The 27,568-nt window shown below is 43.1% G+C and overlaps 1 protein-coding gene and 1 pseudogene across 1 annotated transcript; one reads left to right on the forward strand and one right to left on the reverse strand.

The window, feature by feature from the left end:
• Positions 1-868: 868 nt before the first annotated feature.
• PTGR1 (prostaglandin reductase 1) lies at positions 869-27,568 on the reverse strand. The gene is given in 9 exon segments (XM_064579150.1): positions 869-1,571; positions 5,529-5,647; positions 10,463-10,567; positions 12,990-13,117; positions 14,851-15,018; positions 20,421-20,477; positions 22,308-22,353; positions 25,115-25,230; positions 27,294-27,568. Coding segments are annotated over 8 exon segments (840 nt in total). The 5' UTR covers positions 25,221-25,230; positions 27,294-27,568; the 3' UTR covers positions 869-1,460.
• LOC123850207 (rRNA-processing protein FCF1 homolog) lies at positions 18,064-19,668 on the forward strand (annotated as a pseudogene).

Below are 27,568 nucleotides of genomic sequence, written 5' to 3' on the forward strand. Positions count from 1 at the left end.
GGATACCCCCACACTTTCCTGAGTTTTCTCCCATACATATGTTTTACATTCCCCATACGGAATGGGGACCCAGAAGGGCAGGGACTTTTATTTTTTTAATTGCATTTTTAATAGTGGATAACTTATAAGATTTAGAACTTAGAATTCAAAAAGTACAAAAGTACAAAAGGTTATGCAGTGTAAAGTTTCTTTCTTATTCCTGCCCTTCAGGCACTCCTCAGTTCTCTGGCCTGGAGACAAATCATATGTTTATTACATTCCTCCAGAGGTTTCTCACACATACACTTTCTTCTCCCATATTTTCACGGTGGTCTGATTTAATCCCTACTCTATTTGGAGGCAGAATTGATCAACAGATTTGACATCTTCATAATTCTAAATCTTCCTGTCCAAAATCATGGTACCTTTCTAAATGTTCCAGTCTTTTGCGTTCCTGAGTAGTGCCTTAAAGCTAGAAAGTGTTCATGAGGCACCTGGTTGCCTCAGTTGGTGGAGCATCTGACTCGATCTAGGGGTCATGAGTTCAAGCCCCATGCTGGGTGCAGAGATTACTAAAAAATAAATAAATAAATAAAGCTTGAAAGTGTTCCTCATATAATCTCACACATTTTTGTAGGCTCATATTCCCATGTGTTATCTATTTGCAGCTGTTGTGAACAATAAATCCCTTCCATGGACTGGGATGTTAGAAGGCTGCTGTGGAGGAGCAGTGTGGGCTGCCCGAGACCCCTGTACATTAGCAATGATTATTTCTTCTCATGTAATCATAAGCAATAAGGGTGGTAACCTTATGACTTCAAATTCACTGATTTCTGCAAGAAGGTAGCTAATACTGTGTACCTAATATAGACCAGGCCTTATGCTGGCGTTTTTGTTTCGTTTTGAAGATTTAATGATTTTTTATTTTGGAGAGAGAGAGCACATGTGTGGTGAGAGGAAAAGGAGAGAGGGAGAGGGAGGGAGTCCCAAGTGGACTCCCCGCTGAGCACGGAGCCTGATGCCGGGCTGGATACTACAACCCTGAGATCACGACTTGAGCCGAAATCAAGTCAGATGCTTAGCCAGCTGAGCCACCCAGGTGCCCCTATGCTGGTGTTTTAAATAAATTTATAATATGTATATAAAGCAGATGGTACTCTCCTCACTTTACAGATCAGGAAAAAAAAAAAAAAATCAGAACTCCAAAGTCACAGAAGCAGTAAACTTTTGGACTCCAAACCATTATTTTGCACCACAACCCAGGAGCTGTAGTAGGGAGTGAGGTGACTGGCCATTGTTCACTATGAAATTTTCACTCTCTGTTCTAATTACATACCACTTAGATGTGTTTTATTAGGGAGATCAAACTCATCACAATGACTATTTCTTAGATGATGAAAGTAGTATACATTTTTACTAAATGGTTAAGAAGAAATTAAGTAATTATCCAAATGATTTCTAGATTCCATGTGTCATTTTTTTCATACTTTCACTATTGTTTTTCCCAAATTATCTCCTTTCAGCATTCCCATGAATGCAGCTGGCATGTTTTCAAATCCTTCAGTGATGTATTCATGGTACTGGATTTTACCCTGTATCAGAATGACAACAAATATAACAGATTAATTTCATATTCTAAATGATATACTCTTCTCATCATAGCAACAAATTTATCAGGTACACTATGGGAAACCTGGAAATCTAAGATGGAGGCCCTGTCCTCCGTGAACTTATAGTCAACCTCGGGGCATGGTCCACAAAGTACAGATAGAATGTTGATAATAGGTGTTAGATCACAGTATAATAATAGGAGAAATGTCACAGGAAGCGATCAAGCAATTTCTAAGTAAATTATATGGAAAAGTTTAGTAATGTAATGATCTCAGAAGAGATGGAAGAAGATGGAGAAAGGGGCCCCCTTGCAGGGTATTATCTGTTTTAATCCTTCCAGTAGCTTCATGACGTAGCATCATTACCTCTTTGACCCCTGAAGAGGCAGAGCCTGTTCAGCAAATGTAAATACAATGGCAGTCTAATAGTTTGTCCTCGAATCAAGTCCAGGTTCTTTCAATATATGTTGAACATTCACTTAGGAGTGCGGGAGGGAAGGGTTCATTTAGTGAGGGTTTTTCATTTTTCTTTCTACTTCAAGGCAGTCTACTAAGTGGAACTAATTTACATTTTCAAGGTTTTTTAAAAGGGGTCTTATGTGGAGACAGGAGTTACCTGATACCACTTACTTTCTTAATGTATTCCAGTGATGGCTTAGCACCCGGTATAGATTTATGGAGGGACTATTTGCCTGGGGGTGGGGGTCACTCAACAAATTAGTATGCATAGGAGCTGGGATTTGAACTCTTGACTAGAAAGCCCCAGCTCTTTCCTGTTCTTAAAGAGGCAAAGAACCTGGAAAGGGGTTAAAAGCTGTAACCCAAAGTTTAAAAGTTCAAAGTTGAAGATGAATACTAACATAAAAATGTTGATAATATGGTAAATTAAGGTACAGCATACAGGTCATATGGAAACTCTTTGTACTAACTTTGTGAATTTTCTGTAAATCAAAAAATATTCTAAAAGAAAAGTGTATTTTTCAGAAGGGGAAGAGATGAGAAAAAAAAATAAGTAGACGAGAGAGAAACTAGGCCAATTCACTAGTTACTGAAAACAAAACTGTCATTAGGTCCACTCTGTTAGAAGGAGGCATTCGGGACCCCAGCACAGTGGCTTCTTGTCGTCAGCTGTGATTGTGGGAGGGCTAGATCCAATTTCAACAACAGGGACAAAGAGGCTCCACAGTGGGAACTTAAAATCATTCAGCTCTTCTCAGCTTCCTGGAAAGAGCCCAGCTCAGCACTCCAAGAGTTGGACTGGGAAAAACACCAAGCTCCAACGGCTGCCAGAGGAGCAATTTATTTCTTTGAATTGGGAAATGATGATAAAGCCAGGAGTTTAGAAGTGTGATACCACTTTTTCCCTCTAAAACTAAAATAATGCCCCTGGGTAACCCTGAATAACCACGTGGTGTAAGGTGGGAAAGTATCACAGCACAGGACAAGGGGATGGGCTTCTTCCCGTGGATCTAAGGCCATGGCTCTAAGAAGACACCAACCTAGGGCCTGGAAGAGCCATGGCACGAATATATGCCCCTCCAGCATGTACTCAATGATACTCATCTAGTGTTTATGTTGGCTCAGACACTATTCTAGATGCTGAGGGTACATCAGAAAACAAAACGCACGGAATGTTACTGCCTTCATGGAGGTTACATTCTCACAGGAGGGAGATGGGCAATAAATATAAGTGAATTATGTTAAAAGGTGATAACTGCTGAGGATAAAAGTAAGATAAGGAGGACCAAGAATGAAGGGGGATTGCAGGCATGCCTGTGTGGCTCAGTCGGTTAAGCATCAGACTCTTGGTTTCTGCTCAGGTCGTGAGCTTGGGGTTGTGATCTCAGGGTCATGGGATCGAGTCCCTCAACGGGCTCCACACTGAGTGTAGAGGCTGCTTGTCCGCTCCCCACCTTCCCCTGGCTTGCATGCACACGCACTCACATGCATGTTCTCTCTCTCCCAAAATAAATAAATAAAATCTTTAAAAAAAAGAATGAAGGGCGCCTGGGTGGCTCAGTTGGTTAAGCGACTGCCTTCGGCTCAGGTCATGATCCTGGAGTCCCTGGATCGAGTCCCGCATCGGGCTCCCTGCTCGGCAGGGAGTCTGCTTCTCCCTCTGACCCTCCCCCCTCTCATGTGCTCTCTCTCAAATAAATAAATAAAATCTTTAAAAAAAAAAAAAAAAAAAAGATGAAAAAAAAAAAAAGAATGAAGAGGGATTGCAATTTAAAATAGGGCCATTTGGGGGCACTTGGGTGGCTCAGTTGGTTAAGCAACTGCCTTCGGCTCAGGTCATGATCCTGGAGTCCCGGGATCGAGTCCCACATCGGGCTCCCTGCTCAGGAGGGAGTCTGCTTCTCCCTCTGACCCTCCTCTCTCTCATGCTGTCTCTCATTCTCTCTCTCTCAAATAAATAAAATCTTAAAAAAAAAAAATTAAAATAAAATAAAATAAAATAAAATAGGGCCATTTTAAAAGTTGCTTCATTCAAAAGGTAGTTTTTAACAAAGTCTTACAGGGAATGAGTGAATTAAGGAAGCAGTTACAGAGGGACAGAGGGAAGTGGGGAGGGACTGGGCAGAGCAAGGGGGTGAACACTAAGAAATGAAATTAGAGAGGTAATGGAGGTCAGATCATGTACAGCCTTATAAGTTGTTTTTTTTTTTTAAAGATTTTATTTATTCATTTGAGACACAGAGATACAGAGAGAGAGAGAGCATGAGCAGTGGGAGAGGCAGAGAGAGAGGGAGAAGCAGACTCCCCGCTGAGCCAGGAGCCTGATGCGGGACTCGATCCCAGGACCCTGGGATCATGACCTGAGCTGAAGGCAGACGCTTAACCATCTGAGCCACCCAGGCACCCCAGCCTTATAAGTTTTATTCTATGTGAAATGGGGGAGTTTTGCAGGGATTTGAGCTGAAGAATTACATGGTTTGATTTATGCTTTAAAAGATCACTCTGGCAGCTGTTTTGGGAATGGTCTGTTGGGGCATAAAGTCAGGAGGTCAGACAGGGTCTCCTGCAACATCCAGGCTAGACCAGATGGCAGTCTGGACCAGGGTGGTAGCAGCGGAGGTGGGAGAGCTGCTCAGATTCTGTGGGTAGTTTGAAGGTTGAGATACCAGAATTTCCCAACAGATGAGATGTGGGTAGGAGAGAAAGAAAGGAATCAAAGATGATTTCAAGGTTTTTGGATTGAGCAACTAGAGGATAGAATTGCCGTAACTGAGATGGTGAGGTCTGTATATGGAATGGGTTTGGCAGGAAAGATCAAGACATATTTAGTTTTTGACGTGTTGAGTCAAAGATGTGTATTACACATCCAAGTGCAGCTGTTGAGCGGCCGAATGCCCAGGGGAGAGACCCAGGCTGGAGACAGACATTTAGGAGCTGTCAGCATGTGGAGGATATTTAAAGCCAAGAGCCTGACTGAGCTAAGTAAGGGATAGGCAGACTTGGGTAGAGAAGAAAGGAAGCCCAGTGAGCCCACTCCTGTCCCTTGGGACACTCTATTATTAATTTAGAGAGCAGAAAAGAAGCTGGCAGAGGAGATTCTCTGAGGAGGACAAATCTGCGAGGAAAACCAAGAGCCACGGGAAGAAAGTGTACCGAGGAGAGCGTGATCACCTCTATCCGATACTCGCCACAGCCAATCAAAGCCAAGAACTGACCCCTGCAGTTCACAGCAGGAGGACATCGTCAACCTTGACAAAGGCAATTTGGTAGAATGGCAAGAGTGTAAAAGCCTGATATGTGGGTTTGAGAAAGAATGGAAAAAGAGGAACTGCAGACGGTGCGTGTAAACAACTCTGGGATTTTGTTCTAGAAGGGGGAGCTGTGAGATGCACCTGTATTTGCAGTGCAGGTGAAACCTATAGTGTGGAGAGGGAATGCGATCTCGTGTGCAACGGGGACAGGGGCTCTGGAGCCTATTACCTCTACGACCCATTTCAGCAAGTCTTTCAGAGCCTTCTGGCAGACCTCTCCTTGCCAGTGGGTGACGATGAACCCTTCCATGCGGAGCTGCTGATAGATAATATTCTCTGGGGGTGGGCCTGTGAACAGGAGGACACATTTAGGTGACAGGGTCCAGGGAGGTGGCCGTGGTGAAAACACAAGCAGTACAAGTCACGTCACTGTTCTAGATTTCTCCACTCGTTTCTGATCCATAGGGCTGTCCACAAATCAACATGGCCTCTGTGGTAGGCAGAATCTTGGTCCCCAAAGATGGCCGTATCTGAACTCCCAGAACCTGTGAATGTCTTTCCTTACGTGGCAAAAGGGACTTTTCAGGTATGATCAAGTTAAGAGCCTTTAGCTGAAGAGATTATTGTGTATTATTCAGGTGGGCCCAATATAATGACAAGGGCCCTTGTAAGGAGGCAGAAAAGTCAGAGGCAGGAAAAAATGTGTGATGATGGAAGCACAGATCAGAGTGAGAGAGAGAGAGACACTGGAAGACCCTGCTGCTGGCTTTGTGGATGGAGGAAGAGACACGAGCCAGGGGATGCAGGCAGCCTCTAGAAGCTGAAAAAGGCAAGTTAACAGCTTCTCCTCTTGAGCCTTCAGCAAGAATTAAGCCCTGCTCACCCCCTGTAGACTTTTGATCTCCGGAACTATTAGACAATGAATCTGTGTTGTTGTAGCCACTGAACTTGAGATAATTTGTCACAGCAGCAATCGGACTGACCCACCCTCAGAGCCCTTATCCAGGCCAGGCAGCCAGGGAATGTTCAGCCTTCACATGCCAGGAACAAGACCCACCAAAAACGTCCCAAACAGTTCTATGGAACAGAAAGAGGTCCTGAAGATAACCTGTGAAAGTGTTTCTGGGCTACTCAGGCTTAAATACCCTGATATTCCTGATACTTCGCATGTTTTATTCTTTTTTTATGTCTTACTTCACATGTTTTGTTCTTTTTTTATGGCAGTCATTCTATGGCATAGCCCTATCTCCTGTTCTCTTCTCAAAGCAGATATAAAAAAAGCTAGTGTCCACCTCTGGCCCAAGAGCTAAGAGAGAATGATCAAGAGGCTCAGCAACTCCACCTCACCATTTCGGGGTACCAGGAGTTGGCCCAAACAGTGGTCTCACAACTCAGTGTGGATGAGAATCACACAAAGGGCTTGTGGAAAGAGGACGTTGGCCCCTCCCCCAATTCCTGACTGTGGATATGGACTGGGTCCCAAGAATCTGTACTTCTAACAAGTTCTCAGGAGATGATGATGCTGCTGGTCCTGGGCCCACACTTGGAGAACCACCAGCCTAGAAAAAGCCCCAGGCTACCCTGCGGCCTATTAAGAAGATGGTACTCTATCTACTGTGTGAGAGAGAAAAGGTTGTGTTGGTTGCCTGGCTTGTTTCCTCAAGCATCCTAAGGGACCAGAAACTGAGGGAATGACCCATGAGCATAGTGTGAAAAGTTCCAGGAAGGGGCGCCTGGGTGGCTTGGTTGTTGGGCGTCTGCCTTCGGCTCGGGTCATGGTCACAGGGTCCTGGGGTCGAGCCCCGCATTGGGCTCCCTGCTTGGCCAGGAGCCTGCTTCTCCCTCTCCCACTCCACCTGCTTGTGTTCCCTCTCTTGCTGTCTCTCTCTCTCTCTCTCTCTGTCAAATAAATAAATAAGAATTAAAAAAAAAAAAATTCCAGGAAGTCAGGTGAAAATGCTCAGGAAGAAGAGCAAGGTGACTGGCAGAATTTATTTGCGACATCCTTGGTGACTGGCATCATTTAAGCTGAAAGTTCCCACTCACTACTTTGAAGAAAGTCACAGGAGCAGTCAGAAAAATAGGGCTTTGTCCTAAACCAAAACAAACTAATGCAAGATGAGTGAGATGTGAGGGTGACACAGGAGAGTGGCACATCCAGATGCGGGGCTGCTCTTGCAGAAAGACTGCTTCTTCAGAAGATCCACACCAACCATCTTTCTTTTTAGGTTAAGGACTGGAATCCTCATATCCTCATCCTGGAAAAGGATGAAATACTATTTCTGGGCTTATCTACTCTGATGGGAATACAGTTTCTTTATTGGGAGCAATAAGAATGTGGCATTTTAGCATAGAGGAAGGGAGGGAAAAATAAAACAAGACAAAACCAGAGAGGGAGACAAACCATAAGAGACTCTTAATCATAGGAAACAAACTGAGGGTTGCTGGAGATGCGGTAACTGGGTGATGGGCATTAAGGAGGGCTCTTGATGGAATGAGCACTGGGTGTTGTATACAACTGATGAATTACTGAACTCTACCTCTGAAACTAATAATACACTATATGTTAATTAATTGAATTTATATTTTAGAAAAGCTGGGGCGCCTGTTTGGCTCAGTTGGTTAAGTGTCTGCCTTCAGCTCAGGTCATGATCTCAGGGTCCTGGGATTGAGCCCCATGTCGGGCTCCCTGCTCAGCGGGGAGTCTGCTTCTCCCTCTCCCTCTGCCTCATTCCCCCTTCACATGCTCTGTCTCTGAAGTAAATAAATAAATAAATAAAATCTTAAAAAAATAAAATAAAATATAGTTAAAACCCATCAAAGAAAAAAAAATGTGGCATTTTAATGTGGCATTAAAGCCGGGGAAATAATTAATTACCCCTGACCTATCCTAACAATGAAATATGTCAGAATTTCTGGAGATCCGAGGCAGGGCAGAATCTCATCTAAAATGGATGGACAAAGCCAGCTGATGTCCTCAAAGACCTATCTGAGCAGCTGAACTTCCAAACTCTAATTGCTAAAAAGGCTAGATCAAGTTACTGGATCCAAAATATTTGGCTGTACCTAATTGGACTATGGTCAAGAAAATGCATCCTGGAGCTTTGCTCAATGCGCAGACAGAAGATTTCCCATGATTCTAGCTTAGCATCAGTTAGGAAAATATAGGAGAAAAAAGTCCCGAACAATAAGACTGCCAAGTGCACCTGCAGTTTTCTTAGAGAAGATAGTGTCTTTGGTTTTTCAGAACCAAGAGGGAATCTACAAGCTCTCCTTTCTCAGCCCCTTCCACTCTCGCTCACTTGTCTCAGTGCAGTTGTGGGGTTGTTAACTAGCAGGGCTGTAGGGTTTCATTCCCATGAGTGAAGACATCACAGAATGAATACCCAATTTATTTACAGTTATCATCCCAGATCCCGATGACACTCTCCAAGATTCCTTTTTGCTCTTTTTTCTCATTTTTTTGGACCACAGGTAAATCTATAATCTCACCAACAGCACAGAATTGTAGTCTTGAGGGGCTCCTGCGTGGCTCAGTCGGTTTAGTGACTGACTCTTGGTTTCCACTTGGGTCTTGATCTCAGGGTTGTGGGATCGGGCCCTGTGTTAGGCTCTGCACTTAGCTCAGAGTCTGCTTGTGATTCTCTCCCTCAGCCTCTGCCCCTCCCCACCACCAGCTTCCTCTCTCAAAATAAATAAAATAAAATAAAATAAAATAAAATAAAATAAAATAAAATAAAATACAATACAATAAAATAAAATAAAATAAAATAAAATAAACGAAACGAAACGAAAATAAAATAAAATAAAATAAAATAAAATAAATAAAATAAATAAAATAAATAAAATAAAATAAAATAAAATAAAAAATAAAATAAAATAAGAATCTTAAAAAAGGGGCACCTGGGTGGCTCAGTCGTTAAGCGTCTGCCTTCGGCTCAGGTCATGATCCCAGGGTCTTGGGATCGAGCCCCGGATCGGGCTCCCTGCTCAGTGGGAAGCCTGCTTCTCCCTTTCCCACTCCCCCTGCTTGTGTTCCTGTTCTCGCTAACTCTCTCTCTGTCAAATAAATAAATAAAATCTTTAAAAAAAAAAATCTTAAAAAAAAAACAATTGTTGTAGTAGAGAAGGACTCTGTATGAGGAGTTCAGAAGACCCATCCTTTGAGTGTCTTGCTAATAGGATTTAAAGAGCCTCTGGTCCTCTTGCCATTCATCTCCCCATCCATAAAATAAGAGGCCTGTACAATGTCTCTCAGAGAAGTAGGACTTCAGGAATATGGTTCTCTAGGTGATACTGCTTTTGGACCTCTGTGGTATGGATAGGGGAGGGGGTGGTCTCTGCACAGGAGAGTGGAGAGGTGGGGGACAGAGGCACAGGAGAATCAAAATAAGGACAATCCAGAACAGAGGGGAAGTGCACACTCCTTTCCCTTTCCATGGAAATTGTCAGTTTGGGGGAGCCAGTGTGTTCTGCTGCTCTCAGCACTGCCCACTACCATGAAAGGACGTGGCAGCCCGCTGTTCCCTTCACCCACCCAAGCCATCCTCTCCCCAACCCCATACCTCCAGCAACATCTCGAATATCCTAAAGAACCCTCACATTGCACCAGCCAGACGAAGGTGTTCTGTTTCTAAATCAAATCATGGCTGCCTTTTTACAACTTTGCCCAAAACAATAGGTAAAAAACTAAAACTTTAAAAAATTATCAACATTCTTCTATATTTTCAGATTCTGTTATTTCTCAGTATCAAAGTGTAAAGTAAGCTATTTAGTACAAATATATGAAATTACATATTTTTAGTTTAATAAACACTATTTCATCAAGAATATCAGGAAGCCTGGGGCGCCTGGGTGGCTCAGTTGGTTGGGTGACTGCCTTCGGCTCGGGTCATGATCCCGGAGTCCCGGGATCGAGTCCCGCATCAGGCTCCCTGCTCGGCAGGGAGTCTGCTTCTCCCTCTGACCCTCCTCCCTCTCATGCTCTCTGTCTCTCATTCTCTCTCTCACAAATAAATAAAATCTTAAAAAAAAAATTTTTTTTTAAAAAGAATATCAGGAAGTCTTTTTAACATTTTGATAGTCACTGGCCTATACCATATCCGTGAATATTCTTCTTGTCCAGTCTTTCTACATCTGTGATCATGTGCATGAGCTCATTACCTGGGGGAAGAGGGCAAGTACTATTATATGTAGAGATGGCCCCACATATAGCAATTCTTCCAAATTTCTTCATCTGGGGGATAACAATGTTTGAAAACTCTCCATCTACCTATACAGACAGGAAGAAAACAAAACCCACTTTAAATAATCTAAACACTAGAAGATTCAGGAGAATCAGTAAGTCACAACCATCATTTCACAAAATTTATTCTAGAAGTAAAAAAAAAAACCTGATTGAATTAGCACAGCAGTGCAGAAAATTGCAGTTGGAAAAAGGTAGGAGAGGTTGGGAATTTCTATTTGTAGGAACATACCATATATAACTTATACCTTTTACTTTATTTTGGAGTTCTCTGATCAGTTCCATTTTCATTGTCCCTATCCAAGAGCATGGAAAAAATACTCAAAAGCCACATCAAGAACAAAGTTGGAGGACTCACATTTTCCAATTTCAAAACTTACTACAAAACTGTATTAATCAAGACAGTGTGGGAACAGAAATATAGATCAATAGAACTAACTTGAACTAACTCTAAAATAAAATAAAATAAAATAAACCCTTATTTTATGGTACATTGATTTTCAACAAGACAAAACAATGCAATAGGAGGAAAAAATAGTCTTTTCAATAAATGGTGTAGAATAACTGGGTATGGAAAAGGAGGGGTATGGACCCCTTCTTAGGCAATACACAAAAATTAACTTAATTAAATGTATTGGCTAACACCATAAAACTCTTAGAAAAAACATAGGAGGGGCGCCTGGGTGCCTCAGTCAGTTAAGCGTCTGCCTTCAGCTCAGGTCATGATCCCAGGGTCCTGGGATGGAGCCCCACATTCTCCCTCTCCCTCTGCCTGCTGCTTCCCCTACTTGTATACTCTGTCAAAAATAAATAAAATCTTTTTAAAAAAAGGAAGAAACATAGGAGTAAATCTTTGTGACCTTGGATAAGGCAAGGCCTTCTTAGACATGACACCAAGCGCTCAAGCAACAGAAGGAGAAATAAATCGGCCTTCATCAAAATTTAAAACTTTTGTGCTTCACAGGGCACCATCAAGAAAGTGAAAGAAAAAAGCAAAAAAGAAAGTGAAAGACAACTCACAGAACAGAAGAAAAGAACTGCAAACCATATAGTCAATCCTCTTTATTAGTGTATTCCATATTTGAGAATGGGACTACTTGTTAACATTTATTTATAACCCCCAAATCAACACTCACAGAGCTTGCCTGCTCATTTGGAGACATGCCTAGAGCTGCAAAAGAGACACAAATTTCCCAGCTAAGGTCAGCAAAGGCCGAGGGTCTGTGTTCCTTTTTCAGCTCTCCCAGAGATTACCCGGGAGGGAAGGCAGTAGGGGGCAGTGCAGAGTAGTTCAAAAAGCTCCAGCTCCGGGGCTGGTTGGATGGGATGTGAACCCCAAATCTGGGAGAATGAGTTTGTGGGGCAGCCTCAGGCAAGCTTCTTACCACTTCTGAACCTCCTTTTCTCTTTTGAAAAATAAATAGAAGCTGTAGGAAGAGTTGTTTTTAGGATTTAAGACTGTAATCAAGGTGAAACATGTACATATGTGTGACTTGATAGAACATAACTACCAGGAATATTGAGGATTGGCTACATCCGATAAGGGGCTTATCAGAACTTTTATGAAGAACTCTTAAAACTCAACAAATAACCCAATTGAAAAATGGGCAAAAGATTTGAACAGACATATCTCCAAAGATATACAAATGAAAAGATGCTCAGTATCATTAGTAATTAGGGAAACTCAAATCAAAACCACAGTGAAATTCTACTTCAAACCCACAAGGATAGTCATAATAAAAATAATAGACCGTAAGTGTTGGTGAGGATGTAGGGAAATTGGAACCCTCATACATTGCTGGTGAGAATGTAAAATAGTGCAGCCATTTTGCAAAATTATTTGTTGGTTCCTCAAAATGTTAAATATGGAGTTTCCACATGACCCAACAATTCCATGTAGAGGTATATACCCAAGAAAAATGAAAACATATGTCCACACAAAAACTTGATCATGAATGTTTATAGCAACATTAAGCATAATAGCCAAAAAGTGAAAATTACTCAGATGCTCATCAATTGATGGATGGATAAATAAAATGTAGTATACCCATACAATGGAATATTACTTGGCCATAAAAAAGGAATGAAGCACTGAGACACATTACAACATGGATGAAACTTGAAAACATGCTAATGTATAGTGTAAGAAGCTAGTCACAAAAGACCACTTTTGGGGGTAAATGGGGAGTGACTATAATGAGTACAGCAGTTCTTTTTGGGATAATGAAATGTTCTAAAATTGATTGTGGTGATGGTTGTAGAATTCTGGGAATATACTAAAAACCACTAGGTTCAACACTTTAAAATGGGTAAATTGTATCTCAATAAGCCTGTTTTTTTTAAAGGCATATGTACTTTCTTTCCATATTTTAGGCGGAAACTTTAGAAGCATATTCTCTTGTATAGTACTTTGTTAGAAAATAAGATATTAAGTCCAATTTGTACTCACATTGTCGAAGTAACAATCATAACCATCAGGAGAGGCTTTTTTCAAAGTTTCTTCCAAAGACTCTACTGTTTTCTAGTTAAAGGCAACATCATTGGGGCGCCTGGGTGGCTCAGTCGTTAAGCGTCTGCCTTCGGCTCAGGTCATGATCCCAGGGTCCTGGGATCGAGCCCCGCATCGGGCTCCCTGCTCGGCGGGAAGTCCACTTCTCCCTCTCCCACTCCCCCTGCTTGTGTTCCCTCTCTCACTGTGTCTCTCTCTCTCAAATAAATAAATAAAATCTTTAAAAAAAAAAGTTGATTGTTTGGAGTAAAAGTGCACTCCTCAGGGGCTTGGAACAGGGGAATGAGAAGTCTACACAAATGAATAAATTACCTTCTATTTTAGGATTCAAATCTCCTACTATTTTATAGATTACTCTCTCCCCAACTAAGTCATGGGAGACTTGCTTCAAGGTTTCCTCATGTCTCCCTTCACCCCTGCCTTCTTCCACCTGGCTCACAATTTAGAGAGAAAGACAGGTGGAATAACAAGGTGGGAGGAAGAGCTCTCACTAGCAGAGGGTCTAGGGCAAGCAGGCAGGACTCGGAAGTGCTATAATTCTTTTTAGTGCCCACTTATTGAAAGTAAGGTATTAAGCATCCTCTAAATGCCAATATTGTCTCTTGGCCATGGCAATTCTGAGGAGTTCATATTCTGAGTGCAATATGAACTTGGGGTATAGGGGACTGGTTTTTGCTAGAGGCTGATTGTTTGAGGTATATATTTCCATTTCATTCTTTAGAAGTCCTTTGAGGTGTGAAAAAGAAAGAGGAAGGGAGGGAGGGGGGAAGGAAGGAAGGAAGGAAGGAAGGAAGGAAGGAAGGAAGGAAGGAAGGAAGGAAGGAAGGAAGGAAGAAATGAAAGATCATACAACTTGGAGAGAGAAAGGAAATTCATGAATTCCAGACTAAAAATGTTTTGGGGGGACTCCAACAAAAGGAATTCAATTGGGGCGCCTGGGTGGCTCAGTCGGTTAAGCGACTGCCTTCGGCTCAGGTCATGATCCTGGAGTCCCTGGATCGAGTCCCGCATCGGGCTCCCTGCTCGGCGGGGAGTCTGCTTCTCCCTCTGACCCTCCTCCCTCTCATGCTCTCTGTCTGTCATTCTCTCTCTCTCAAATAAATAAATAAAATCTTTAAAAAAAAAAAAAAAAAGAAAAAAAAAGGAATTCAATTGACCTTGCTTCTCCAGACCATAAAAGGAAACTTGAGGTCCCAAGTTCAGCTGAGACAGGATGAACTGACCCAGGAGTCTTCCTGAGGGATAAGGCCAAGGAACTCCTGAGTAGTTCAAGTCTGTGTCAAGCTGAGTGACTGTACAACCATACTTATGATTCATCTCAATTTAAATAATCTCAGATCCCTTTATACCTCAGGAAATTCAGATGTGCATAGGGAAAGGTGGGGAATGAGAGACAGTACAGAAAAGTCAAGGTAGACTGAATTCTTTTCCCCCTTTTAAACTCTGAAATGGAGGTAGAGATGAGTAAGGAGTGAAGCCAAGACACTTCCAGAGATGGAGGGAGCTGGGTCTGTCGTGTTACCATTTGCCCGCTGCTAGGGAGGGGTCATGCCCCATGCTTCTCTGCTCTGTTGCTCTCTGGACTGGAGGGTCTCTGGCCTCATTTTCCCTCTTTCCTTCAGTCCGAGGCTAACTCTAGTCCATCTTCTTCCCTTCTTAGTCCTACCATCTACTCTAACCAGCCCCTGAGCCTAGACTGTCCTAAGTTTCTTCTTGTTGACCACATTCTGAACAAACTATTTTGGAAAACCAGAATGTCAGGTATTTAAACAAATGAAATATACCCATGAAACTCACCCTGTCATGCCCACTGTTCCCAGAGCCAAAGACACCGGTACCGTGTCTGGCCACTCTGCGGGTAGCTTTTCCAGATCTTTCCCATCAGAAATAGAGTGTGTTGTCCAGCCTGAAAAAGCCACTACCACAGTTCCTGCTGGAAAGGCTGAATTTTTACTTTCCACAACTCTGAAAGATAAAGCACATTAAGACATGGGAAACCTCTTTCAAGGGAGTTGGGATGCTGCATGGGTAGTTTCCTAAAAGGGCACTGAAGTTAATATTCCATGATTAAATACCCCACCACATCTCTCCATCCCTCGCTGCTGGTTTCTCCTCCTCCTTGAGAGAAAATATGGGCCATTAGAGAAGAACTCTCTGAACTGGTTCCACATCTGTCCCTGTCCTCACCCACTTCTCTCCAGTGCAACGTGCCTTCTACTCCACTAAGGTCACAACAACTTCTGATTGCAAAATCCAGTGGACACTCTTCATTCATTATCTGATTTTACCTTTCTACTGTATTCAACACTCTGAGCTACCCAAACTTCCTCATTGGTTTCCATAATACTGACTTCACTGGGATTTTTGTCTCTTCCTCTGAGTTGCTCCTTTTCAGTCTCATTTGCTGATTTTCTTTCTCCCACCTTCTCCCACCGTTACCATTTTATACTGTCTTCCCCCTGATCATGAAGTTATATAACACATTTATTTTAGAAAATTTGATGTATGAAATAAAAATACTAGTTCTAATCCCACAATACAAAGATAACTGCTAATATTTTGGGGTGTGTTATGGCAATCTTAATGATATATTCAAAAAAGGCATATTATAAGAAGGCAAACTGGTGCAGCCACTATGGACAACAGTATGGAGATTCCTCAAAAAATTAAAAAAAGAACTACCATATGATCCAGTTAATTCCACTAGTGGGTATTTACCCAAAGAATATGAAAACACTAGTTCAAAAAGATATATGCACCCCTGTGTTCACCCCTGAATTCAAAAAGATATGTGCATCCCATTGTTTACCTGCACTATTTACAACAGACAAACTATGGAAGCAACCCAAGTGTCCACCTATAGATGAATGGATAAAGAAGATGTGGTATATAGACAATGGAATATTACTCAGCTATCAAAAAGAATGAAATCTTGCCATATGCAAGACTGGATCTAGAGGGCATAATATTAAGTGAAATAAGTCAGTCAGAGAAAGACAAATACCGTATGATCTTACTCATACGTGGAATTTTTTAAAAGATTTTAACTTAGGGGCGCCTGGGTGGCTTAGTCAGTTAAGTGTCTGCCTTTGGCTCAGGTCATGATCCCAGAGTCCTGGGATCGAGCCCTGCATTGGGCTCCCTGCTTGGCAGGGAGCCTGCTTTTCCCTCTCCCTCTGTCTGCCGCTCCCCTTTAAAAAAAAAAAGATTTTAATTTATTTATTAGAGAGAGAGCATGTGTGCGAGGGAGAGCAGGAGCAGGGGCAGAGGGAGGAGGAGAAGCAAGCTCCCTGCTGAGCAGGGAGCCCAATGTGGGGTTTGATCTGAGGACCCTGAGATCATGACCTGAGCCGAAGGCAGACACTTAACTGACTGAGCCACCCAGACGCCCTCATATGTGGAATTTAAGAAACAAAACAAACAAACAAAGAAAAAAAGAGACAAACAAAAAAACAGACCCTTAAATGAAGTGAACAAACTGGTGGTTGCCAGAGGGAAGGTGGGCCCTAGGGGGATGGGTGAAATAGGTGATGGGGATTAAGAGTACACTTACTGGTTTTTGTTTTTTTGTCTTTTTTAGATTTTATTTATTTATTTGACAGAGAGAGAGAGAGCATAAGCGGGGGGATTGGCAGGCAGAGGGAGAGGGAGAAGCAGGATCCCCACTGAGCAGGGAGCCAGATGTGGGGCTTGATCCTAGGACCCTGGGATCATGACCTGAGCTGAAGGCAAACACTTAACCAACTGAGCCACCCAGGCACCCCAAGAGTACACTTATTGTAATGAGCACTGAATAATGTATAAAATTTTTGAATCACTATATTGTATACCTGAAACTAATAACACTGTATGTTAATTATACTGGAATTAAAAAAACAAATGCATTTTTAAAAATATATATGTATTTACATAATTGAAATCACTTTGTTTTGTAACCCAGTTTTTCTCTCTCAACATTATACTAGTATATATGACTTATACTTTTTCCCATGTTAGTAAGAATCCTTTAAAACTGAAATGAATTTAGGGGTGCCTGGGTGGTTCAGTTTGTGAAGCATCTGACTCTTGATTTCAGCTCAGGTCATGATCTTAGTGTTGTAAGATCAAGCCCTGCACCGGGCTCTGTGCTGGGTGCAGAGCCTGCTTAATATTCTCTCAAGCAGACTCCACGCTGAGGGCAGAGCCAGATGCGGGGCTCAATCCCATGATCCTCAGATCACAACCTGAGCCAAAACCAAGAGTCAGACGCTCCACCAACTGGGCCACCCAGGTGCCCCCACATAAAAATTTTAAACTATGATTGGACATGGGAGAAAGATAAAGATAAACAAAGATCCAAATATTTGCAACACTAATATTCCTAACATATAAGAAGATCTTACAAATCACTATAAAAGATAAAAAGACCTAAAGGAACAAAGGAAAAGACATAAACATAATTCACAGAAGAAAACTGATGATTAATTTACGAAAAAAATGTCAACATCACTAATAATGAAAGAAATGGAAGTTAAATGGAAATATCAATGTGAATTCATCTCAGATTGCCAAGATGATAAGCAATGGGCATATAGGTATAAGGAAACAAGTTCTTTAATATGCTATTGGTAGGAGTGGATATTCATACAATCTTTTTGAAGAGAAATTTGACATCAAAACTTCAAATTAAAAATGTGCATCTGACCCTCTTCCCTCTCGTGCTCTCTGTCTCTCATTCTCTCTCTCAAATAAATAAATAAAATCTTAAAAAAAAAAAAAAAAGGGGCGCCTGGGTGGCTCAGTTGGTTAAGCGACTGCCTTCGGCTCAGGTCATGATCCTGGAGTCCCGGGATCGAGTCCCGCATCGGGCTCCCTGCTCAGCGGGGGGTCTGCTTCTCCCTCTGACCCTCTTCCCTCTCATGCTCTCTGTCTCTTTCTCTCAAATAAATAAATAAAATCTTAAAAAAAAAAAATGTGCATCTATTGGGTTGGTGATTCCAGAAGAAACAAGAGTACAGCATGAACATAGGGAAGCAAAAGAAAGCAAGAAAGTATGCTACCATGAAGCGAATGCTTAGTCTTCGAGATCAGAGGCTTAAAGAGGATAGATTAAAACCTAAAAAGAAAGAAAAGGAAGATCCCAATGCACTCAAGGAAAGAAAAGTCCCCCAACATCCTCCCTGCTTATTCTTCCAATATAACACAGAGCTGGGCCCACCTTACCACATCCTGGTTGATACCAACTTTATCAACTTTTCCATTCAAGCCAAACTTGACTTAGTACAGTCAATGATGGACTGTCTGTATGCCAAGTGTATCTCTTGTAGAACTGACTGTGTGAATGGCTCAAACTGAGAAACTGCAGCAAAAGTATTGAGTGGCTCTAAGGATTGCCAAGGAGCCAAGATCTGAACTATTACCATGCACACACAAAGGAGCCTATGCAGATGACTGCTTAGTACAGAGAGTAACTCAGCAGAAGTGTTACACTGTGGCCAAGTTGACCAAGACCTTAAAGGACGAATCCGGAAGATCCCTAGAGTTCCCATTATGTACATTTCTAACCATAGGTACAACATTGAGTGGATGCCAGATGATAATGGAGCCCCTCGGTTCTTTTTTTCTTTTTTTTATTTGACAGAGAGAGACAGCGAGAGAGGGAACACAAGCAGGGGGATTGGGAGAGGGAGAAGCAGGCTTCCCACTGAGCAGGATACAGGGCTCGATCCCAGGACCCTGGGACCACAACCTGAGCTGAAGGCAGACATCTAACGACCAAGCCACCCAGGCGCCCCTAATTCTTAAAAGATAAGAGTTCCTCTACCTTCCTTTACCAACTTTCTCTGTTGCCAGTTCATATTAGCAATATGCTATAAGCGTGAATTATTCTTACCCATTTGCTCTGTTACAAGCTGAGTATGGTTAAATACACTCACTTTTTGAAGTTGTTTTGAAATTGATATTTTGTATCATTTTAAATATTGTTGCATCTTTTTATAAATCAGATGATTGCTCATTTTAAAAAAATGTGCATCTCTCGGGCACCTGGGTGGCACAGTTGGTTAAGCATCCGACTCGAGGGGCGCCTGGGTGGCTCAGTCATTAAGCGTCTGCTTTCGGCTCAGGTCTTGATCCTGGCGTCCTGGGATCGAGCCCCACATCGGGCTCCCTGCTCAGCAGGAGGCCTGCTTCTCCCTCTCCCACTCCCCCTGCTTGTGTTTCCTCTCTCGCTGTCTCTCTGTCAAATAAATAAAAATTTTAAAAATCTTAAAAAAAAAAAAGCATCTGACTCAGTTTAGGCTCAAGTCATGACCTCATGGTGCTGAGATCGAACCCCGTGTTGGGCTCTGTGCTCAGCGTAGAGTCTGCTTAAGAATCTATCCCTCTCCCTCTGCCCCTTCCCAACCCTGTGCTCTCTCTCTTTCTAAAATAAATAAATAAATCTTTATAAATAAATAAATAAGTTAGTAAAATATGCATCTCCTTTGACCTAGAATTTATACGTTTGGGAATTTAATGTGAAGCAATATTCATCTAAGTAGGCAAATACACAGACATGCACAAAAAGAGGCATACATGTTCCTTGCAGAACTATTTGTGATAGAAAAAACTGGAAACAGTTGCTACCAGGAGTAGATTAGTTACATGGCAGGTAACAATGGGATAAATTGGCAGCCATTAAGGGGTACCTGGGTGGCTCAGTTGGTTGAGCATCTGACTTCAGCTCAGGTTGTGATTCTGGAGTCCTGGGATCGAGCCCTGTGTCAGGCTCCCTGATTCAGTGGGGAGTCTGCTTCTCCCTCTGTACCTCCCCCCTCCACTTGTGCTCTCTCTGTCTCTCTCAAATAAGTAAATAAAATCTTTGGGAGAAAAAAAAGGACTGATTTAAAAAAATCTGCAGCCACTAAAAGGTAGGTAGTATATTTACATTTTATCAACAAAAGGTATCCATAACATATTAAGTGAGAAAAAGCAATTTGTTGAAGGGCATATAATCCCATTATTTAAGAAAAATTATAAATATTAATTTGTGTACTACGCAATTTTTGAAAGAATAATACATTAACAACAGTCACCTCTAAGGTTCAGATTAAGATAAGGGAACTTTCAGTTTCCAAGATACAAATTTTTGATTTATTTGAATTTCTGCCATAGTCATAAACTGGACAATTACAATTTTTTAAGTTTAAGAGTTGCAATGATGTCAATTTCACAGGCTTCCCTCCTTTCCAATTAGTCAAGAAAGGGGCAAGATTTCCCAAGTTGCTTCTAAGATCAGTGAGTGAATCACACGGACTGAAGAAATTGTAGGGGTGATAGACAGAGGTGGACCCAGAAGGAGGTAAAGGAGAGACATATTTTTCAAGCACTGAGACACACAGAAATACCTGGCCACTTGCTGTCCCATCATCATATCACCCTCCTTCAATCTTTTGGCCGCCACTCTGAAAAAAAAAATCCATTCTTAATAAATAAGGACATCTGGGGAGGGGCCCCTGGGTGGCCCAGTTGGTTGTGCATCTGACTCTTGATTTTGACTGGGTCATCAAACCCTGCCTTTGGATTCTCTCTCTCCCTCTCCTTCTGCCCCCATCCCCACCCCTTTCTCTTGCTTGCATGCATGCACTCTCTTAAAAAGAAAAAAAAGAGCATCTGGGAAAAAACCATCTTGAGTTTCAGGCCACATGGAAAATCAATGGGAAAAGTGTGTGCTGATACATAAAGGCAAAATAATTGGGTGAAATGCAAGAGGAGAGATGTTAGAGGTAGTTCTGCTGTGACCCCAGAGAAGCATTCTGATAGCATTTTTCTGTGAAATGAATATGAGAATCTTACCATCATGCTCCATTGTGGATGAGTTTCTACCAGTAACTTTTAAAACATAACCCGACACCACTGGGTACTTGTTTCTCAAATCACTAGCTGTGATATTGTGATTTAGAGTAAGAACTAATGTATTCTGTCTACATCCCGTTTCTGGCATAGAGCTCCTAAACTCCTGGGATTTCCGAAGTGATGAGAGTGATAAAGGCATCTTTTGTTATATTAATGAGGTGATTTTTGGAAAGCACCTAAGGTTGGGGGCTGGTTGCCAGAACCAGCCACATGATTAGAGGGCTCTAACTTTCATTGCCCCCTCCCCAGACCTCCAGGAAGTGGGGAGGGGCTAGAGGTTGAATCAATTGCCAATAGTCAATGATTTAATCGATCATGCCTATGTAATGAGCCTCCATAAAACCCTAAAAGGACAGGTTCTGGGTTGGTGAACATGAGGAGAGGTGGGGAGAGTGGTGTTCTTGGGGAGGGCATGGACACTCCTTGCCCCTTCCCACATACTTTGCCCTACGCATCTCTTCCATGTGACTGTTTCCAAATCATACCCTTTTATAATAAGCCAGTAAGCTAGTGAGTAAACTGGTTTCCTGAGTTCTATGTGCTGCTCTAGCAAATTAATTGAACCCAAGGAGGGGGTCTTTGGAGCCTCGGATCTATAGCCTGTTGGTCAGAAGTAGAGGTAACAATGTGGACTTGGGATTGGCATCAGAAGTGTGGGGAGGGGCAGTCTTGTAAGACTGACACCTTCACTTGTGGGATCTACAGTTAGATAGTGTCAGAACTGAATTGTAGGACAACCAGCTGGTATTAGAGAATTGGTTGGTATTGTAGGGGGAAAAGAAAAATTTACAAATTAGAATTATTGTCACAGAATCATACCAGCCACACAAAAAGGGATGCTAGTTAACATTTGGAAACATTTTTTTACCTTAGATTTGAATTTCTATTGATCAGTTCTGAAAACAATTATTTTAAATAATGATGACTACATTATTTATCAATAGGCAAAAATTACTGAGAAGTTAGTGCCCCATAAAGGGCACTCCCTTCCCTGGATTATTTACTGAGTACAAATATTTGATTAAATTAAAAGAATACAGGTAAATGGAAGGCAAGAAAAGCTTATTTTAGTCTTACCATCTTCCTCTACCCAAATTAGTTGTCAGTAGTGAAATGGACAAATTGGATTTGGGCTTCTTTAGTCTTTTAATTTTGGGGGAGCAATGAGAGGCAAATTGTGCACATTAACGGAGCCAAGGTAATCCCTCATCAAACTTCTCAAACCTTTGCTGGCAAAGATGAGCAACCATGAATCTTAATGCTGATATTATACTGGGACAACTGGGGGAAGAGACAATCAGTTGGATATTTTAAAAGATGGACTATTTCAAAACAGGATCCAAAGCACAACACATGAATTTTTAGGAGGAAAATCATACCTCATATAAGGATCCACGGTAAGGAACAGAGCTTCCAGCAGGACCTCTATAAAATAAAGCATTCCATAGGCAATTAGAAACTCAAGGCTTGATGCCTTCCTTGACTTTGGCATTCTAAATAAGCACTCAAAATTAACATTCTAAGTAAGATTATCTTTCTGCTTCACGGTTGCCCTTCTGCGCTTGCTATTAAAGAGACAGACAACAAGAGGGGTCCAGCCCCGATTATCATCATCCTCACCATCACCATCATCATCATGTTATGTACTTAGAACTCACTCCATGCTTTACATGGATTATTTCACATGATATTCCCAACAACTATTGTTTCCATTTTACTTAGGCTTAGGTTAAGGAACTTGCTCAGGGCCACATTTGTAATCACTATGTTACAGTGCTCATATAAGATTTCACTGACAGCCCCCATTAGTATTAAAGAATATATATTTTGCTGCAGTGATCCTCATGCACACATTCTCTGGAATTTTGAACCGGACTCCTGGCTGTCAATCCCAACTTAGATGGGACTGAACTTGGCCAAGCTCTGACTGCATGCCCCTTTCTCAAATCCTGCCTTCCTACCTGAAAATACCCCATATGGTCTGCTCTACAAAGCTAATCTCCAAACACGTTACAGCGGTGCCGCTGTTTCTCTCCCCTAGATTTCCTTAGGGTTGCCTTGTCCTTCCACTTCCCCCCATGGGATGGGAGACTCCTCAACAAAGGAGGAGACTTTTTCCCTCCTGTCTGTGCACAGGATAATCTGAAATCTGCACACAGCTGCTAGGCCCTGCTTACCCCCTTGCTTACCCCATCACCAGGCTTGCCAGGACAGAGAGGAAATCCTCCCCAGCATTTGTCAAAGTCAGGAACAATGGACCATTTCAATTATGAAAGAAATCAGAGGGATCCTCCTCTCACATGACATCAAGGCTTCAAACAGAAAACCTTGAAAAAGTCTCTGTGGAAGATTGCAAAATTGTCACAAATACCTCCCATCGCTGTGTGGGGCCTCCTTGCTACTCCTCCCATCAAGAAGTCTATGTCTCCGGGGCGCCTGGGTGGCTCAGTCATTAAGCATCTGCCTTCAGCTCAGGTCATGATCCCAGAGTCCTGGGATCGAGCCCTCCATCGGGCTCCCTGCTTAGCAGGAAGGCTGCTTCTCCCTCTCCCATTCCCCCTGCTTGTGTTCCTGTTCTCGCTGTGTGTCTCTCTGTCAAATAAATAAATAAAACCTTAAAAAAAAAAAAAAAAAGAAGTCTATGTTCTCACTCCTTGAATCCGGACTTGGCTATGTGACTTGCTTTGCATATTAGCAAACATGATATAAGTAGAGGCTTGAAAAGTACTTGCCAACACCTACTGTTCTAGATCAGTGGGACCACTGCAAAGACAGAGCTCACAGCCTGCTAGAAAGGCCACCCAGAGGACTGAGACATGCACCTCTGCAGAGAGCTTGCTAACCACCAGACAAATGAGTGAGGTCCAACCTAGATTAAACGGTCAGCCCAGATGAAACCTATAGAGTTACCACCAACTTAACCCAGCCCAAATTGCTAACCCACAGAACTGTAAGCCAATAAATGATTGCTGTTAGATGTCACTGTAGTTTGATTGTTGTTTGAGGTAGTTTATTTTGCAGCAAAGGCTAACTGATAGTCTTTTCCAGCTGAAATCTTATGACTTACCTCCATTTTTTTTTCACTCTCATCACTTTTATTCAACATATTTTTTTTATTCTTATGTTAATCCCCATACATTACATCATTAGTTTTAGATGTAGTGTTCCATGATTCATTGTTTGTGCATAACACCCAGTGCTCCATGCAGAATGTGCCCTCCTCAATACCCACCACCAGGCTAACCCATCCTCCCACCCCCCTCCCCTCTAGAACCCTCAGTTTGTTTTTCAGAGTCCATCGTCTCTCAGGGTTCATCTACCCCTCCGATTTCCCCCGCTTCATTCTTCCCCTCCTGCTACATTCTTCTTCTTCTTCTTTTTTTTTTCTTAACATATATTGCATTATTTGTTTCAGAGGTACAGATCTGAGATTCAACAATCTTGCACAATTCACAGCGCTTACCAGAGCACATACCCTCCCCAGTGTCTATCACCCAGTCACCCCATCCCTCCCACCCCACCCCCCACTCCAGCAACCCTCAGTTTGTTTCCTGCGATTAAGAATTCCTCATATCGGGCGCCTGGGTGGCTCAGTTGGTTAAGCGACTGCCTTCAGCTCAGGTTATGATCCCAGGGTCCTGGGATCGAGTCCCGCATCGGGCTCCCTGCTCTGCAGGGAGCCTGCTTCTCCCTCTCCCACTCCCCCTGCTTGTGTTCCCTCTCTCGCTGTGTCTCTCTCTGTCAAATAAATAAATAAAAATCTTTAATTAAAAAAAAAAGAATTCCTCATATCAGTGAGATCATATGATACATGTCTTTCTCTGTTTGACTTATTTCGCTCAACATAATACCCGCCAGTTCCATCCACGTCATTGCAAATGGCAAGATCTCATTCCTTTTGATGGCTGCATAATATTCCATTGTATATATATACCACACCTTCTTTATCCATTCATCTGTCGATGGACATCTTGGCTCTTTCCACAGTTTGGCTGTTGTGGACATTGCTGCTATGAACATCGGGGTGCACGTACCCCTTCGGATCCCTACTTTTGTATCTTTGGGGTAAATACCCAGTAGTGCAATTGCTGGATCATATGGTAGCTCTATTTTCAACGTTTTGAGGAACCTCCATACTGTTTTCCAGAGTGGCTGCACCAGCTTGCATTCCCACCAACAGACTTACCTCCATTTTTTAAGGATGGGAGTTCAACTGTCTTTAACTCAAAGTTACTATGAGTAGGGCTGCCTTCAAAGTGCTTCTTCAGGGTCCAGCTCTTAGCATGAACCATCCTGAAGTTTCTGGAACACAGTAAACATGTAGTCAACTGCCATGACGTGACTGGATTATTATGACTTCCTAGCCCCCGCGAGGAAGCCAGGCAGCAGGGTCCACTCACCATCTACTTCTCTTCATGATCATTTAACGCCAACACATTTATTGGATATTTACTACCTTTCTATTCCTGTGCTAAGCACTTCATATGCACTATCTCATTTTACCCTCATAAATTTTAAGATAGGCATTATTATCATCGCCAGTGTACAGGGTACAAATGAGGAAACTGAGGCTTCCTCAGAAATCTCTAAGACAAGGAAAAATATTAAAACCGACATCGAAATTCTTCCCAGCCACCGCTGGGGTTTCACAAGGGCACTGGACAGCTCCGTGGTGTGTGAATATTCCGTTCCTCATCTCACATAAAGCGAATCCTGAGAGAGCGTCAAACATAAAGAACCGCATAGAAGTGCACGCACACCTTTCAGACGGATTTAACAACTTTCTAAGGCAAACAGTCTCAGCCTCCTGAACGCCCCGGCGTGGCGCTACTGCTCAGCTCAGTGGCGAGTTGACTTTGGCACTAAATGGGAAATCCAGGGTTTAAACTTGCCTCCCCAGGAAACCAAAATAGATGATTCAGACAGCCCTGAGCTTTGGGATCAGGACATTTTCTTGGACAGATCTCCCCTGCATCACGAGGGAGCCGCTCCTTCCCCACGTGTGTACCTCCAGCGGACGGGTCTGCAGTCGCTGGCAATTTCAACGGTCCCACAGCAGTGTAAGCAGAAAAGAGTTAGGGGTCCCCCGAAAAAGAAAACGGACACATAGCTTTCCGGCCACAGGAGAAGTCATTTTAGGCCGTCAGCTATTCTTGTGACCTATGCCCTACTGACTCGACTTGCCCTCGCTCCCTTCCTGCAGAACTTCCTCTAGGAGGTGTTAAAATTACAAAGGAATGCAAGAACCTCCGCAGTTCAGGATTTTAAGGAAACAAAGGGAATGCAAAAACTAATCGCTTTGACGGGGCCGATAATAGCCCAACCAAATCAGAGGCAATAAATCAATGGTAAAACTCCCAGCGCTGTTTCAAAAGCAAAGACTGATCTCACGAACGTTCTTGGGCTGTTTGAGCACTCAAACCCCGGGGGAACTGGTCAGGGAGCTGATGATGCCGACCCTTGCTGGCTCTCAAGACTTCAATCAACTAGGACCTGGACTCTGTTGATTTCGGATGACCTTTGCCCCAGTTCCATACTGAACTTTCTTTTGCGAACCCCCTCATGAATATGCACGTACCCTTAGCTTAAAACTTCCCCAATTTTGTTTTTCGGGGTGACACTACGTTGGGAAATATCCCTGGTGTTCTCCTTTACTCTTGCAAGTAAAACCCTTCCTTTTCTTATGCTTTGGCTTGGTTGTGTCTTTTGACTGGACACCCATCGAGAGGCGACCCCAGTTGGGGGTAACAGCAGTGCCCTGGACACTTTTGCATTGCAAATGGAGCGTTCCCGACGGTCGGATCCGCAGCCCGGTTTTTCTACTTGTCTCTTTTCCCAAAAAGGCAGCCAAGTGCGAATTTCGACCTCGCTGGAAGTCCAGAAGCTCCCCACCCCACCAAAGGACATGGCCTCGGGCAACCGAAGTTCAGGGAGAGTCCCACCCACCAAAAGATGTCCGGGTGCAGTGCCCCCAGGCACACTTGCCCCTGGCTCCCATCTCCTCTCCCTGCACACACCCGTGTCTAACCGAATTCCGACCCCTGTCTTTCATCTCCTACCACACTTGTTCCAGTTTTGCAGTCCTGAAAGTTTCCTGGCCAGCCGCCGCCCCGGCTAATGCAGCTATGCCGTGCACCCGAAGGCAGACAGGCCATGCCCTTCCTTCCAGCATATCCCCGAACTCTCCAAGAACAAGCAGGGTCCGGTAGGCATCGATCGGGACATCTGGCTTTCACTTTCCTCGTAGTGCAAGACTCAGAAGTTATTAAGCAAGAGGAGACGGGGGAGCAACGCGCAAACGTTCTACAATAGGGAATTCTAGGGACTCAACAGGAAAAAAGAGTGGGACGGAGATGTTTACTTACCCCAACCCGCAGGTTCCACTACCTAGACAGAGATTGTGGTTGGGGCTGTGCGGCAGTTCCCACCGCCTGCATTTAAGGCCGTCCAGGAGAGGGTGGAGTTCCCCCTCCTCCCAGGGGCGGAGCTGCGCGGGCGCGGGCGCGGGCGCGCGTGCGCGTAACTATACCTGCACCAGCTTCCTAACTAGGAACTGGGTGCAAAGATGGTGTTTGGGAGAACCAGCCGCTCAGGCAGGAAGGAGACAAATGCAAGGTCCCTGAGCAGAGCTCAGAGTTTT

This window comes from Mirounga angustirostris, unplaced genomic scaffold, assembly GCF_029215605.1.
Source record: "Mirounga angustirostris isolate CCGP_5_RB_7025 unplaced genomic scaffold, mMirAng1.0.hap1 SCAF_15, whole genome shotgun sequence".
Taxonomy (NCBI): Eukaryota; Metazoa; Chordata; class Mammalia; order Carnivora; family Phocidae; genus Mirounga; species Mirounga angustirostris.